This window comes from Protopterus annectens, chromosome 8.part0 (genome assembly GCF_019279795.1).
Source record: "Protopterus annectens isolate FY-2018-M chromosome 8.part0, PAN1.0, whole genome shotgun sequence".
Lineage (NCBI taxonomy): Eukaryota > Metazoa > Chordata > Ceratodontiformes > Protopteridae > Protopterus > Protopterus annectens.
Window position 1 is genome coordinate 1,097,598,244 of NC_056741.1, and position 15,761 is coordinate 1,097,614,004.

General features: G+C 41.6%; 1 protein-coding gene across 1 annotated transcript in view; it reads right to left on the reverse strand.

Annotated features, from left to right (window-relative positions):
- LOC122809253 (zinc finger protein 420-like) overlaps positions 1-15,761 on the reverse strand; it is a 227,286-nt gene that overhangs the window by 23,842 nt on the left and 187,683 nt on the right. The window contains exon 6 of the mRNA XM_044080580.1: positions 10,842-10,961. Within this exon, the coding sequence (XP_043936515.1) occupies positions 10,842-10,961 (120 nt within the window). The remainder of the gene's footprint in view (positions 1-10,841; positions 10,962-15,761) is intronic.

Genomic DNA, 15,761 nt, shown 5'->3' on the forward strand with positions numbered 1-15,761 from the left:
GACTGGGATTTTATTCCAGAGTGAAGGGAGCCTCTGGGTTATGAATCTGTCCCTCCAGCATGTCCTATTTATTTCAGTGCTGAGGTTCAAGTCTCTCGTGTAGCTCGATGGGATTTGGATTTTTTGAGGTGCAGCATGTCCCTTAATTCCGGATTGGACATGGCCTTATACGTCAGGCACAGGTCACCTCTGAGCAGGCGGTATGCCACTGAGTAGAGCTGGAGTTTCTTTAACCGGGCAGCATATGGCATCTGTTTGAGCCCTTTGATCCTCTTGGTGAGGTACTTTTGGGGTCTTTCCAGTTGCTGCAGGTGTTTGGTAAGGTACATCCCAAAAGGGCATTGTACTCAATTATGGGCCTGATGAGGGATGAGTAAAGAGGCACGATGACCTCCCCTAATCTAGATGTGAATCCCTTCATGATTAGGTGGGCTATATAAAATGTTTTTCTAACCACTTTGGCCATGTGGTTGTCAAATGAGAGATTGCTATCAACTTGGGTCCCCAGGTCCCTAATTACTTCTTCTATACTTAATGGATTACCACCTATGTGGTAATTTGTGGGCACTTTGTTGTTTTGCCAAAAGGGATGACTATACACTTTTTGGCGTTTAGTTTGAGGCCATGGCTCTGGCACCAGTTGTCTGTTTCTATGAGGCCCTTTTGGAGGATGCTTGTGTCGGCTGGAGAGTCGATTATGGCCCAGTTTGCAGTCATCTGCGAACTTGGTCAGCCACAGTCCTTCCGTGTTGGCCTGTACCTCCGAGAAATATATACCAAACAAGAGAGGTCCCAGGACTGAGCCTTGTGGGACGCCACTTGTAACTGGTTTGGAGTCTGACATGGCTCCAGCAATTCTAACCATGTGGGTTCTGTCCTTGAGCCAGTTTGCAACCCATCTAGTGACATAGGGGTTTATATTTAAGCTGGTGAGCTTATCTATAATGCCCGAGTGGGGTATTGTATCGAAGGATTTTGCGAGGTCCAGATAGGCTGTGTGGACCACCTTCCCTTCCAATGGCCTTGGTGACTGTTTCAAAGAAGTCAACCAGGTTTAAGAGGCAGGATCTGCCCTTAACAAAGCCAAACTGGGTAGGATCCAGTGTCTGTAGGTCCCCAATATCTTTATTTATGAGGTCCATGATGATCCTTTCCATAGCTTTGCAGACCAAGCTAGTCAGGCTTATGGGGCGATAGTTTCCAGGGTCCGTTGAGGCACCACCTTTGTGGAGAGGGACCACTGTTGCTGTACGCCACTCTTTGGGTACATATCCTGTAGTAAGGCTGAGATTGAACAGTAGTTTTATGTTTGGGTTTAGCTCTTCTTGGAGTTCATGTAGGACGCAGCCTGGGACACCGTCTGGTCCCATTGATGCTGTGTTTTTTGCTTTGGAGAGGGCGGCTCCCACCTGAGCATCTGAGATGTCAGGGGGCAGCACTCTGCTGGGATAGATATTTGCCCTTTTGGTGGGAGGGAGAAGTTTGCGCTGAACCTGTCAGCTAGGATGTTGGCAATGTCTGTGGGAGCAGTGTATTTTTGTCATTTTGGACTAATTCTGAGCATATCTGGGAATTCCCACCCAGGTTCCTAACATAACTAAAGAAAGCCTTGTGATTATCCTTAGTGTCCTGTGCAATTTTTCTCTCAAGCTGGCCTTTGACGATTTTATGAGTGCCCTTAGTTTTTGCTAATACTGATCAGAGATGCCTTCCCTTTTGGGATTTTGCTCTATCATGTAGTAGCTTCCTCCCTCTATTGTATAGTTTGTTTATGGCTGGGGTCCACCAGACAGGTTGTCTGCCTTTGGAGGATTGGGTCTTGGTTTTATTTGGGATTGCATGATCCATGCAGTTCTGAAGGTGTTCATAGAATGCATTTATAAAGGATTCTGCGGTCTGGGCCGTATTTTCCACAGGCCGGGGCTTTGAAGGATTCCACCTCGGTTTTGAGGAGTGTGAAATTTGCTTTAGAGAAGTTTTTCACTGTGGTTTTCTGGGCAGGGGTGGGGTCGGATGTGAATATCCAGTGAGATCAGTTTATGGTCTGATCTTACCAGTGAGGATACACTTCTGGTCTGGAGCATAGAGTCCCCATGTTGGTGATGATCAGGTCCAGTATGTTTTCCCCTCTTGTGGGAGTGGTAACAAGTTGTTCCATAGCATTTGAGTTTATGAATTCTAGGAACCTTTGGGCAAGGGTGTTGGAGCTAGAGTAATGCTCCCAATCTATGTTTGGGTAGTTGAAGTCGCCCAATATAATGGTGTTCGGAGAGACCTTCATATTTTCCAGTGTTCTCAGGAAGGCCGAGTGGGGTTCCTGGGTTTGGGAGGGTGGTCTGTAGCAGGCTATAAACTGGAAGGCAGTTTTACCCACTGTTAGTTGCACATGGATAGTCTCTGATGCTTCGTGCTTTGCCACCAACCTGGAGGTGTGGGTATCTTTGATGAATATCGATACCCCCCCTCCTTTTGTGGTTCGGTCCAAGTTTTGGGGCCGAAAATAATGGTATGAGGTATAACCTGGTTGTGCTGGGGTGCTCTCGGGACCCCTGAACCAGGTTTCTGTTACTGCACAGATATCGATGTTCTCCATGCTAAGGAGCGTTTCGAGTGCGTGCATCTTGAGGTTTAGACTTCTGGCGTTGAGTAGCATTACTCTTAGTTTCTTATCCCTTGTGATACCTATGGAGGTGGGTTTGTCTTTTGAGCCTTGCCTAAAAAGGCACTATGGGGGTAGCAAGAGCCTTTGCCAATATCCGAAAGCCCAGGGGTGACAGGTGCAAGCCGTCCCTAGCAAAGCACCGTGGCTTGTCGTGCATATCATCCCAAGCTGATAGGCATTGGATCCCCTTTGAATGACACCAATACTTAAGCCAATTGTTGAAATTGATCATCTTGTCTTCATACTGTGGCATCATTCTTGGTGAGGGTAAGATGCTACTCAAGGTCAGGGTCATACCAGCCTGGGCTACATGCTCAGAGAGCTCCTCTATGTCTCTTTTCATGTAGTCCAGGGAGGTACGTCTCAGGTCATTCACACCAGCATGGACAATGACTGAGTCATATTTGTACTTGCCTTGGAGTGACCTGAGTGCTTGTGTTATGTGGCGGATCCTAGCGCCAGACAGGCTGCTCACCGTGACCTTCTCCTTGTTCAGCCTGGTGAGCGGGACGTCAGTGTGCCTGACGATAGAGTCACCTATTACAAGTGTATCAGGTGTGTTGTTTAGCCTTAAGGGCTGTGACTGTTCAGCACACTGGCTTTGTGAGATATGTGTTGCACGTGTTTTTTTTTTGGGTAGCGGTTGCTTGGGTGTCTGCTTTGGAGGTCTCTGCTGCTTAGGCAGATCTTTATTTAGAGCCTCTGAGTATGTTTTTGTGTCATTATGTGTTTGGTTTGCTGTCGTGGTAGGTCTATGTGAGACTGGAATTGTAGTGAGTGTGGTTTCCTTCTCCTCCTGACTGGTTTTGCCAGTACTGAGTTGAGAGAGCTTAGCCTCCAGTTTGGCTATATGGTTGCATCTCTCACATGTGTTCTGAATGTATATTTTAAGTAATCCACAAAAAAGTCGACAAATCTGGAAAAACACAGACTCAAAGTAAGCGCTTTCGCCTCTCTTTTTCCACCTGGCTTAAACAATACGGAAGACTTTGTAATGTTTTTGAAAAGGAAAGGGTTAAAACACTAAGCATTAGACCATGTGTTTTATCATGTGATTTTACTTGTGCAGTTAAAATGTTTGTTGATATAATTGCCTCAGTCTGAAGAAGTCTCTGGCACTAAAAGAGAGGCGAAAGCGCTTACTTTGAGGTGTTTTACAATAAAGCCATGTGTTTTTACAGTTTTGTTGACTTTTTTGTGGATTTCAGAAGGAGTTTAGTCATTTGTTGCTGTGCTTTTGGATATTTTAAGTAATAACGTATCTATGATGTTTTGATAAATCTATCCAGAAAATGCCAGTTGTTTTTCAAAATAATGGAAAACATTTACTTGCATGTCATAATAATTTAACCATTCAAGCCACTACATGGATGCTGTTAAACAATGGCAAGGCATTAACGTCACATTCTACAAAACTTAGTTATCTTTCTCGAGCTGCCTCACACATTCAGTCACTAATTTCGGTGCACCATGAATTTCTGACTCCAGATCTACCTCTGAGAATCCGAAAACATCAGATAAAAACTCAGTCTTGGCTTGACCTTGCAGTTATTGTGTGTGACTCATAATGTTGCCCAAAATGCAAGTAGACAGCCTTAACATCATGGTGACTGATTCAGATTTTGTCCTTTGCTGTTGTATTCATACAGAAGTTCTTCAGATTTGAAGACTACCAGATCTTGTTTTTGCTGAAAGGGCTAGAAAAGCTATACCATATATGGGCTAAGTCCCCTTCCAAGTTATATAATAATTTTGCGTAAATCTGCAGCACTTCCAGCCGAAGTTTACTTGCCACATTAGTTTTTTGTCTCCAGCAGGGAAAAAAAACTGAAGATAACAGCAAGGTTACAGAGTACCAATATACAGTGTGTAGAGTATTACTGCTACCATTGGCTTGCATGGTCAATTTCATTTGCTACCAGGAGGGGGCAGTATCACACCACATTATCCTGATTTCTCAGAAAAACAGCATTGTTTTAGACACTTGGTAGTCAGCCCAGTTGCTTTACAAAAAACTAGCTTATTTTTCTCTTTTGGTTGCTGGGGAGGGGCACACAATAGCCTATGTGTAAGTAAACACATCAGTCATAGGACACCTTCTTTTAAAACTGAAAATATAAACTGAAATATACTGACGACATGTAAATGGAATAGTCTTAGTGCATGCCATTGTACTTGTTACTACTCTGCATAAATGTCTTACTGTTGTTATTGTTGGAATAGCATTAGTATATGTGTTATTGTTGTATTAATATTATCATTACATGTATGCACATTGACTTTGAAGTAACACAATTTCGCAGCTGCATTGTTGTGCTGTCTGAATGACAATAAAGTTCACTTTGACTTTGACTTTGAAATTGACTGTGTTCATTTTTAAGGAAATAATTTTCCTGACTCCTAATTGTTATTTTGGTATGGTAGACCATTTGATTTCTGTTTTGTTGCTTGTTACACACTGAAAATTTTAACAAAAGATATTTGACAAAAAATGTCTCAGAAGCAAAAGAAAGGATTCATCTGAGGAGTATAAATGTACGGTCATCTTAAAGAAATTTAATTTAAATATTTCATAGGATCATAGGAGGTTACTAGGCTAATGGCCCTGGGGTCCTTACAAGTCTAGCCAAGAGTTTACCCCCAAGAAATAAACCTCAATCAGCACCTGTCACCTCTGTCAATGAGGAATAAAGGTGGAACCCCTGGGACAAATTTGTGGTTTCCCATCCACTCATCAAGGCTGCACTTGAAGAGAGTCAGCAAGGCACTCTGTTTGACATGTATGAAAAGTCTATTCCAGAGATGGGGCAGCCTCTGGGAGACAAACCTGTCTCTCCAGCAGGTTTTGTTGATGTCACATATTAGATTTAGGCCTTTCCAGTGGGTAATGCACGAGGAGTTAGACTTACGGATAAGGAGCATCTCTGGTACGGCAGGGTCTGATATTGACTTGTAGATGAGACACAGATCACCTCTGAGCAATCTGTACGATACAGAGTAGAGTGATAATGATTTGAGCCTGTCCACATAGGACAGGTACTGGAGGCCATGGATTCTCTTTGTGAGGTATTTCTGCGGCCGTTCCAGTTAGTGCAGGTGTTTGGAGAGGTATATACCAAACGGGGAGTTATACTCAATTATAGGCCTAATGAGGGATGAGTACAGAGAGGTAATAACCTTATTTTTTCTGGATGCAATCTATTTACTTATGAGATGAATCAAGTAAAAGGCTTTTCTGACCACTGCTGCTACATGATGGTTGAATGTGAGACTGTTGTCAACTTGAATACCCAGGTCTCTCACCACAGGTTGTGTGCTAAAGGGGTTGCCGGTGATGTGGTAATCAGTAGGGGCCGTGTTTTGTTGAATGGTATTATAATACATTTTCTTGTGTTTAACTTAAGGCCATGACTTTGGCATCAGTCATTTGTTGCTGTGAGACCCTCTTGCAGTATGTTAACATCAACTGGCGAGTCAATGACAGCACCCAACTTACAGTCATCTGCAAACTTGGTCAGCCACAGGCCCTTTGTCTTTGCCTGGACCTCTGAGAAGTAGATGCCAAACAGTAAGGATGCCAAGACAGATCCCTGGGAAACACTACTAGTGACAGTTCTGCTGTCAGAGGTGGTGGGGCCTATTTTGACCTTGTGGGTCCTATCAGTGAGCCAGTTCGTCAGCCACCTGACAAGATAGGGATTTACGCCAAGTTGAGTTAGCTTTTCAATGATGCCCGAGTGGGGGATTATGTCAAAGGCCTTGGATCAAGTCAAGATAAGCTGTATGTACTGACTTTCCCTCATCCAGAGACTTGGTAACAGTCTCAAAAAGTCAACCAGGTTCAACAGGCAAGATCTGCCCCTGACAAATCCGAATTGGGTGGGGTCAAGTGCTTGGAGATTGCCTATGTCCTTGTTTATGAGATCCATAATAATACGTTCTATGACTTTACAGATCAGACTTGTCAAGCTAATGGGGCAATAGTTTCCCAAGTCAGTAGTGGCACCACCTTTGTGCAAGGGGATGACAAGGCAGTTCTCCACTCTGCTGGAATGAAGCCTGTAACTGGCTGTGGTTGAATAGTGTGCTCAATGGCAAAGCTAGTTCTTGCTGGAGATGGTGCAGAATACAGCCTGGGATGCTATCAGGTCCCATGGAAGCTGTGTTATTTGCCTTGGATAGGGCCTTTAACACTTGATCTATGGAGATGTGAGGTGCGGGACAAGTATCAGGATGTCAAAAGGGCCTTTGGGGAAGATAGGGGGGTGAAGTTTGCGCTGAACCTATCAGCTGGCAGGTTGGCTAAGTCAACAGGATCATTGTAAGTGGTCCCATTAAGTACTAATTCGGGACAAACCTGGGCTTTGCAGTGGAGGTTCCTGATATAACTGAAGAAGGCTTTGTGGTTTTCTTTTGTTTTGGAGGCTAGTTTCAATTCATAATTGGCCTTGGAGGTTTTCACTAGTGATCTAATTTGCTTGTTGAGGCTAAGGAGGGAGTTTTTCTGATTTGGAATTTGTTCCCTTTTACCCTTGGACAACAGTTTCTTCCTTTTATTGTAAAGCCTGCTGATAAAGGATGTCCACCAGACAGGTTTGTGTTTCCGTTTAGTTCTGTTGGGTATGGCTGAGTCTATGCAGTTGTAGAGGTGCTTATATACTGCAGTGGCATACTGTTCAGCATAGTTGTCTGCATCCTCTGCATTGTCTGAGGGGTCTGGTGGTGTGAAGCTTTTGATACCCTCCCTTAGGAGGTTTTAGTCAGCTTTTGAGAAGTTTTTTAGCCTGGTTATGGCTGGGGGGTGGGAGGATAGAGACTTTGAATGAGACAGACCGATAATCTGATCTCACCAGGAAAGAACTTACTATGAGAGTGGTGCAGTGGTCATCCATGTTGGTGAGAACCAATTCCAGAATGTTATCTCCCCTTGTGGGGGATGAGATGAGCTTATCTAGTGAGTTAGAACTGAGGTCAAGGAATCACTGGGTGAGTGCATTAGTGCAGGAATGGTTGAAGTCACCAAGGATCAGGATGTTAGGGGGTACCTTGATGGAGTCAAGTAAGTCCAGGTAGGAGTAATGGGTGTCCTGAGTCATGGAGGGGGGTCTATAGCTGGCTATGACTTGGATGGGTGTCTTGCCAACTGTCAGTTGCATCTGGAGTAATTCCAGTGCATGATGCTGGCAACCAGTCTGGAGGTGTACCTGTCCTTAATGAAGATAGAGACCACCATCCTTAGTCTTCCTGACTTCGTTTTGGGTCAGAAAGTGTGAAATGATGTATAACCTGGTAAGGCAGGGGTGTTCTCCACAGCCTTGAACCATGTTTCTGTGACCGCACAGACATTGGCATCTTTCCAAGTGAGGAGAGCCTGATAGTCTGTAATAGCTAAGTTATTACTGCAGAAATGGGCTGACTGCTTTCTAAACTAGTTTGAATGCCTTGTCCTGCAGGAGATGGTGTCAGCATGGAATACAGTTATCACCAAAGCCATATTCTACTTACCCCTGAACATGTATGCATTTTCCCTGGGTTTCAAGAAACTGTTTCAACTATGGTGTCTGTTCCCTTAGGTAAATAGGTGCAGGCCAGAGCACTTATCTAGATGTACTGCCTCCTTAATGAATGCTTAAGCTTAGTAAGCATAGTCTGTCACACTGAAAATCCTTGTAAAAGGCAATACATATGTCAGAGAGGCTTATACACTTCTGACTGACCAGCGACTTTTATCTTGGCAATGGGCAGTGCTGTTTAGCCTGTTAGTCTGAAAGTATTTCCTCCATTCGAACATGAGGCTGAAGCACACTTACTTGTGTCTAAAAGTGGCCTCATAAGGCATAAAATTCATTAAGATACCTTTGTGCGATGAAGTGACATACCCTTCAATGACTGTCAAAAATTCTGGAGAAAGCTAAAAATAATGGCGATGCAAAGGCCCAAAATCACAGGCAATCTTTAAATATTACTTTACTTTACTTAAGATGTCAATAGAACAATGAGTTTGTATCTGCATGGCTTTCCTAAAATGTAAGAAGTCTGAAAATCTAATGTCTTGCATTACTGACTGTCTGCAATCTTCAGTGACAGAAAATCAAAAATGTTATGATACACAGGGCAAACGTATAAGGCAAAATCAGAGTAAAACTCTGCAAAATCAGAGAGTCATAAGAGTTCTGTACAATGGTGATGCCAGCTATGAACCCCTGTCTCTGTCTGGTGCAAGTTCTCATATGCTTACTACTGTGAAGTTACGGATTTGATTTCAGGCATGCTCTCTTTGACTTGCAGACAAAATCCAGTACCAACCAAGTTGGTTAAATTCTATTGGATATAATGGGCCAAATTATTTTCCGGATTATTGGATGCTGTCTGAGATTAGGGCTATTTCCAACAAATTTTATTTTAAAGGTCTTTAATTACTCCTTCCCACAAAATATAGGGCATAACGGTTAACATGTTCACCTCATAAGCAGAAAGTAGAGGGTTTGATTATTTAATTATTTGATTATAATCTAGGGTTATTGGCTAGGCTTAAAATGGCCCTTCAAGGCAGTTAGCCTAGTGTGCACCTACAAACTTGTAAAATTACAGGCTTTAAGACCTTTCGTACTATAGTGACTAGCAATGATTAAAACAGCTTCTCAAGCTAAAATTTCAGAAAGTTCCAAAGAAAAAAATGGATGGCAGCCTTAAATTAAAATATCTTTAATTTTATTATAATAAGGTTGAGGTATTTTTGGCTAAAATAACGTTTTTAGGGACAAGGAGAGCTGTTCAGTGTTGTTCAATGCTGTCTGCTCATACTTATTTTCAATGTACAAGCTATTTTTTTCAGCTTTCAGCTAACAAAATCTAAGGATTCCTTTTGGCTATCTCTTTGCATTTCTGCGTCTGCTACCAATCAGTGAGCACAAGAGTAAACGCAAATCCATTATCATACAATCAGTGCTTAAGAAGTTTCTGCTGAATGAGCATCAGCCAGATTACATAAACTCACACTTAATTATTGCCACAAAAACTGGTCACTTACTGTTACATGAGTACTGCATACATCTGTACTTTTCAAACTATCCTTTAACTTCTGTCCTACTTAACAGCCTTCCCTGTGACATAATAGGCCCTCGGCTTTTCTGGGTCTATATTATATCATCGAAGATTTACATCATTGCACAGCATTTCATCAGAAATGCCTTTCCTCGAATCCCCCATACCCCCGCTAGTTATATATACAAGCTCCAACAATGCACTACAGTGGGGAAAGGGCAATTTCCTGATCCCCACCATAATGCGATCTCAGTCAGAATGGTTTGATGAATGTCATGTTTGATAAAATGCCGTTCAATTATGTAAATCTTTGATGAAATAATAGGGACCCACTTTTCTACCCTGAAACAAGCATTTATGGGCAATAGTTTTAATTTGCTTAATATAATGACATGGAGGTGGCCACTGTGAAATGTGAGTTCCATAAATGACGTCCTTGTCATACTATCCATAGGTTCTGTGGCATGCAGACTGTAGTTCCCTTACAACAGAATTTTAATATTATTTCAGTATATGTTAACTCTAGCAAATGGATTCATAGTAATTATATGAAAAGGCTCTCATCAAAAAAGGCAAACCTTGCAAAAGGGAGAAGCTCCTGTATTCCCCAAGGGGGGGGGGGATGCAACCTCACCTCTCTAAATACACTAAATGCAAGACCACACAGCCTTGGGGACAAAAAGAAGACATCCTTACCCCTGAGGTTCTGCAGTCACACTATGCAGTTAAACAGAATTCAACTAAATATATTCCCTGAATCACACCACAACTATAGATGGCTCAATGTAACCCATGCATACCCTAGTAAATTTGTATCACTACTTCACTTACCATATTGTAAATGAATACAACCCAACAAGCACTGCAAACCACATGTAGGATTTTGTGTCACTGCTGGAATTAGCTGCCAAGTACAAAATTCATGAGCAGCAGTAGTCTTCATTATGTAGGTCTTTGGGTTCTACTGTTCCCTATTGGCGCGTTATCAGTCTACTAAGCACGCTGATCTACTAGAGTGCTATAAATTAGATTACAGTGTTTCTGTAATGCAGGAACAATTCACTGGCTTTAACTCCCAGGTAGCAGGGACATCTGAAGTTTACATACAGACTGGTCTGTCCATGCAATGACTTACCTACAGGAGCAAACTCAAGCAGATTGTGTTGTTCAAGGTCCTCTTTTTTCACCTCACAGACGGGAATATCCTTACCCATCATTAACAACGACAGCAACAGCTCGTCCGGCATTTGAAAACCTGCGGGATTTAGAAACAAAAAGGCGGTATTAACACAGGAACAAACTGGTATGCAAAGGTCTACAGCTTATACCTCTCGTTATGTTTAATATCTGTAAGGTAGTTGTTGTTAACGGTTACTGTGACAGTCTAAACATCCAGGCCTGAATGAGTTCTACTGTGACCACAAAAATATATTCTCCTTATTCTATGAAAGTAGATCAAGGTCACCCTGATGATGTTGCCCAGAGGTTATTCATGTCAGGAGCAAGCCTGAGTAGTGATACAATGAGCTAGAGAAGGGTTAAGTAACAGACAAACTGTGCTATGCCTGAGTTGCTGCAAGTGTGTGCCAAGCTAGCTGTAGTTAATGTGGCCTGTAAGATGGTGCTGGTGGGTTTGTAAGGTCTCCAAAGCCTGTTGATCCCATACTCTAAACTGTGCATCTGCTCAGAAATAGTAAATAACAACCCTTCACTCGGAGCTCCTGATAGATATTCAGCAAATTTATGAGGGCGACACCATCCTGAGATCTAGTCCTAAACAGGACATCTTTATGAGCTTAAGTAAGATACAGCGACGCAGGTGATATGATGAAGAACACGACCCTGTATGGGAAGAACATGAAATGCCCAGCCAACCGATTTGTGGTACAATTCATCAGGAAATGCTTACACAGTATTAATCCAAGTTTGTTTCCTAAGGGAGTCAGAGGCAAAAGTGGTTTCTTCTTATGTGAGCAGGTAAGAAAGTGTGTAATGAAAAAGTCTGTTTTGCTCTTTTGTGGACATAGAGTAAATCCCAGTGATGCTACTGCAGGTCTTTTACTGGGCATACAGCAGACCATGTTCCTCTGAGCAGATCTTTTCCAGACCAAAAATAGTGAAACAGTATTAAAAAAAGGAAATCATAATAACCAAAGGCATTCTAGATGAATTAAGCAAAACATTAAAATCTTCTAAATCAGCTGTCCTAATGACATACCTTACAGTTAATTGTAGTAACACTTACAGGTATAACCATAAAATGTCAGAAAGCAAATGACTGGTCACTGAAAAACTCAGCTTTGGATATTGTACAAGTTTCCAAATACCAAGGTCTCAGATCCCATAACTCTGTAAGCAAGAAAGCAGTCAATGACCCAGGAAACTGGGTAGATGGCTCCCTCTCCTTTGAACACTACATAGCAACTGTAGTCAAGGAATCGTTCTATAGATCACAATTAATTGTCAAAGATATTTCACCTAGAACCTGGGCAGTTATAGCTCCCCTGCATTTGGTGTTGGTTAGACATACTATAGAATACAGTGATCCTATTGATATGTGCCTCACAAGACATATCCAAAGCTTGAAAAGCCCCAAATTAAGAAGCTCTGTGGTCTCAAGAACCTGTGTTATCTGGAAAGACTGAAGTCTTGCCCCTGTCCCCTGCAGTATAGACTCCTGAAGGATGGTCTTTGCCTCTCTCATCACACCATTAGAGATCTTGCAATACTGTAAACACTATTTCTCAGTAAATACTATAACCAGATATCTGAATTTTATATCAGCAATTAAATAAAATACACTGGAGAGATGGGTTCAACATCTTCCCCCTCTTTGGAATAAACTTCTTCTGCACATAAGGCAATATGATTCAGTTTTCTCCTTAAAACATTACCTGGATGACTGGATGGGTCCTCTTAAATTTACCCTGGGACTAACTGACCTTGCCATCCTTGATAAAGGATGTAAAGCCTGAGGACAGGTACTTGGTAATGTATTTAAGATCATTAGACTAGCTTGTAGAGCCTATGTTTCTATGAACCTATTATTGGATGAGTATTAAATGGGCAAGGTTTCAGCCCACTTTTTATATTACCTGATGTTGAATTTGTTGAGCTGTATTTCCCATACAGAATTATTGGTTTCTATTTGTGCACCAATTCATTTTGTGAGGTGCTTTCTTTTTTTCTCCACAGTTGTATGAATGTGGCATTACTATACTGAAGTAAGGAGGGAGTGGGGGTGGAAGCCCTCATGTGGGGGGATGAGGGGAGTTCCCTCCATCTGCAAAAATAGTTTTTAATTTGTTTCACTCATTGGGTGCAAGGCATGGAAACCCATCCTGAATGGGGTGCTAATCTAAAAGGAGTGTTTTACAGCATTCCGCCAATCTTGCTAATTCTCTTTGCTTCCTTTGTCATTCATCTTATGTATCAAAGGTTGGGAAGATATATGTTTCGAAATCCTACGCACATTTGTTGGGACATAAACTATCTTAATGTCAGAACAATTAAACCATCTGTCATTATCAGTGACAATGATTGTAACTCTTATTGTGACTTCTTTGTCCAGTCCTCTTCTGTTGTTGCGGAATTTTTTTTCCTCTAAACTTGATAACAACTGCTTGTTAACTCCATTGTCCTTCCTTTCCCACAAAACCGTATAGAAACTGCGCCTCATTGTTTTCCTTCCCTACAGCTATCCTTCCTTTCCCACAAAACCGTATAGAAACTGTGCCTCATTGTTTTCCTTCCCTACAGCTATCCTTCCTTTCCCACAAAACCGTATAGAAACTGCGCCTCATTGTTTTCCTTCCCTACAGCTATCACACAATGAACAAAATTATGGAAGGTGCTTATCTTTAGCAAAGCTGGTGCAGATGTTCCTTGTCTAGAGTCTGTGAATGCATTTAATACCCGCATGTCATCCCGTCTGAAGCGTGTCATTATTATCACATTCTTCAGTGGAAGGTGTCCAGAGCTGGGAAGTCTGTAGCAGTGCTTCCATTTCTAATGGGCAGTATTAAAACTTTTTCACACATCTACAGGCCCATTTCACATCCACTCCGACCATCAAAACTGTTTGAAACATTATGGCCAGATTGATCTGTAGTTGCTCAAATATACCTGTTGTTATGGTGATTTATGTGATGAGCTGCACAGCTTTTGTTAAGAGCAGAAAATTAAGTTAATTGCTGTCTGCTCCAGCACTAAACACATCTATTGGGAAATGGATGTTGGAAATTTGACTGGACTTCATTTTTGTTAACTTTTTTTCATAAGTATTCTTTGTTTCTCATTCCTTAAGTACAAAAATATTATTAATCTGTACTTCTCTGATCCTACTGTTTGCCAAGTCTTAAGATACCACACTAGCTGAATCTTAAGAGTTCAGGGAGCTCACTGGAAATCACCTTCTGTACCTCTATACAATGGTGTAGTGTCTGTTATCATTCTCCTAATGTATCACCTTCTGTACCTCTATACAGTGGTGTAGTGTCTGTTATCATTCTCCTAATGTATCACCTTCTGTACCTCTATACAATGGTGTAGTGTCTGTTATCATTCTCCTAATGTATCACCTTCTGTACCTCTATACAATGGTGTAGTGTCTGTTATCATTCTCCTAATGTATCACCTTCTGTACCTCTATACAGTGGTGTAGTGTCTGTTATCATTCTCCTAATGTATCACCTTCTGTACCTCTATACAATGGTGTAGTGTCTGTTATCATTATCCTAATGTATCACCTTCTGTACCTCTATACAATGGTGTAGTGTCTGTTATCATTCTCCTAATGTATCACCTTCTGTACCTCTATACAGTGGTGTAGTGTCTGTTATCATTCTCCTAATGTATCACCTTCTGTACCTCTATACAATGGTGTAGTGTCTGTTATCATTCTCCTAATGTATCACCTTCTGTACCTCTATACAATGGTGTAGTGTCTGTTATCATTCTCCTAATGTATCACCTTCTGTACCTCTATACAGTGGTGTAGTGTCTGTTATCATTCTCCTAATGTATCACCTTCTGTACCTCTATACAATGGTGTAGTGTCTGTTATCATTCTCCTAATGTATCACCTTCTGTACCTCTATACAGTGGTGTAGTGTCTGTTATCATTCTCCTAATGTTTACTCTGTTTATTAGTACATTTTCATGTGACATTGTCTCAGCTAAACATGCTTCGTGTGAATGAACTAGTGGTCTCCTTTGTGACTCACTCGTCTGACACTGTAGTCTCACTCTGCCAACATATTATATTAATCCTAAATGGTTTATATTATAAGAACACTGCATCAATGCATATAAAAATTATATTCTTTGGTACACAGGCCAGGCTAAAAGCAAAGACTTCCCTTGACCTGTGACTCTCCCCTTCTTCTTACTTTGAAAAAACAAGAAAACTGTATTTTACTATTAATACTTACGACTGTGGATGGACGCCAACCTCCCAGTCACCGACTGTCTGGAGCAAACATATAAAAAGTTTTTGCTACACTTGCAACTGCTTATATAAAACATATCACTTCATGGCAAAGGAATCAAAAGCTAAGCTACACTATGTAGCTGTGCCTGTCTTGAGAAATGCATACATGGAGACCCTGTATGCCCACGTTCTTGGTAGAATTTTGGGGACTGTACTCGTTAATAGTAAGAGTGCATGTGTGATTTAGAGAAATACACACTAAGTCTGAGGTTGCATTAAGCAGGAGTATTCCCCTAGTCCATGGTACAGCAATCTCAGTATTAGTTCTTATAATTAGCAGAGGTGAGAGGTGTAGCCTTCTGTATCATGGGACTGCAGGGGGAGCTAACTGCTTTAATGGTACTACAGCAAGTTTTTAATTTATTTCTTGCAAACTGCAATTTAATTTTTAAAGTTGCAGGACATTCAATTGTAGAAACTGGACTTCTGATAGGAAGCATGGATACTCGCTAGTTGTACTTTATCACCTTAATGCCGCACTCCTGCACAATCAAATTTTATTCTGCAGCCTGGTCAGTTTTGCAGATACATAGTACTGCTGTCACACTGAGTAACACAGCTCAG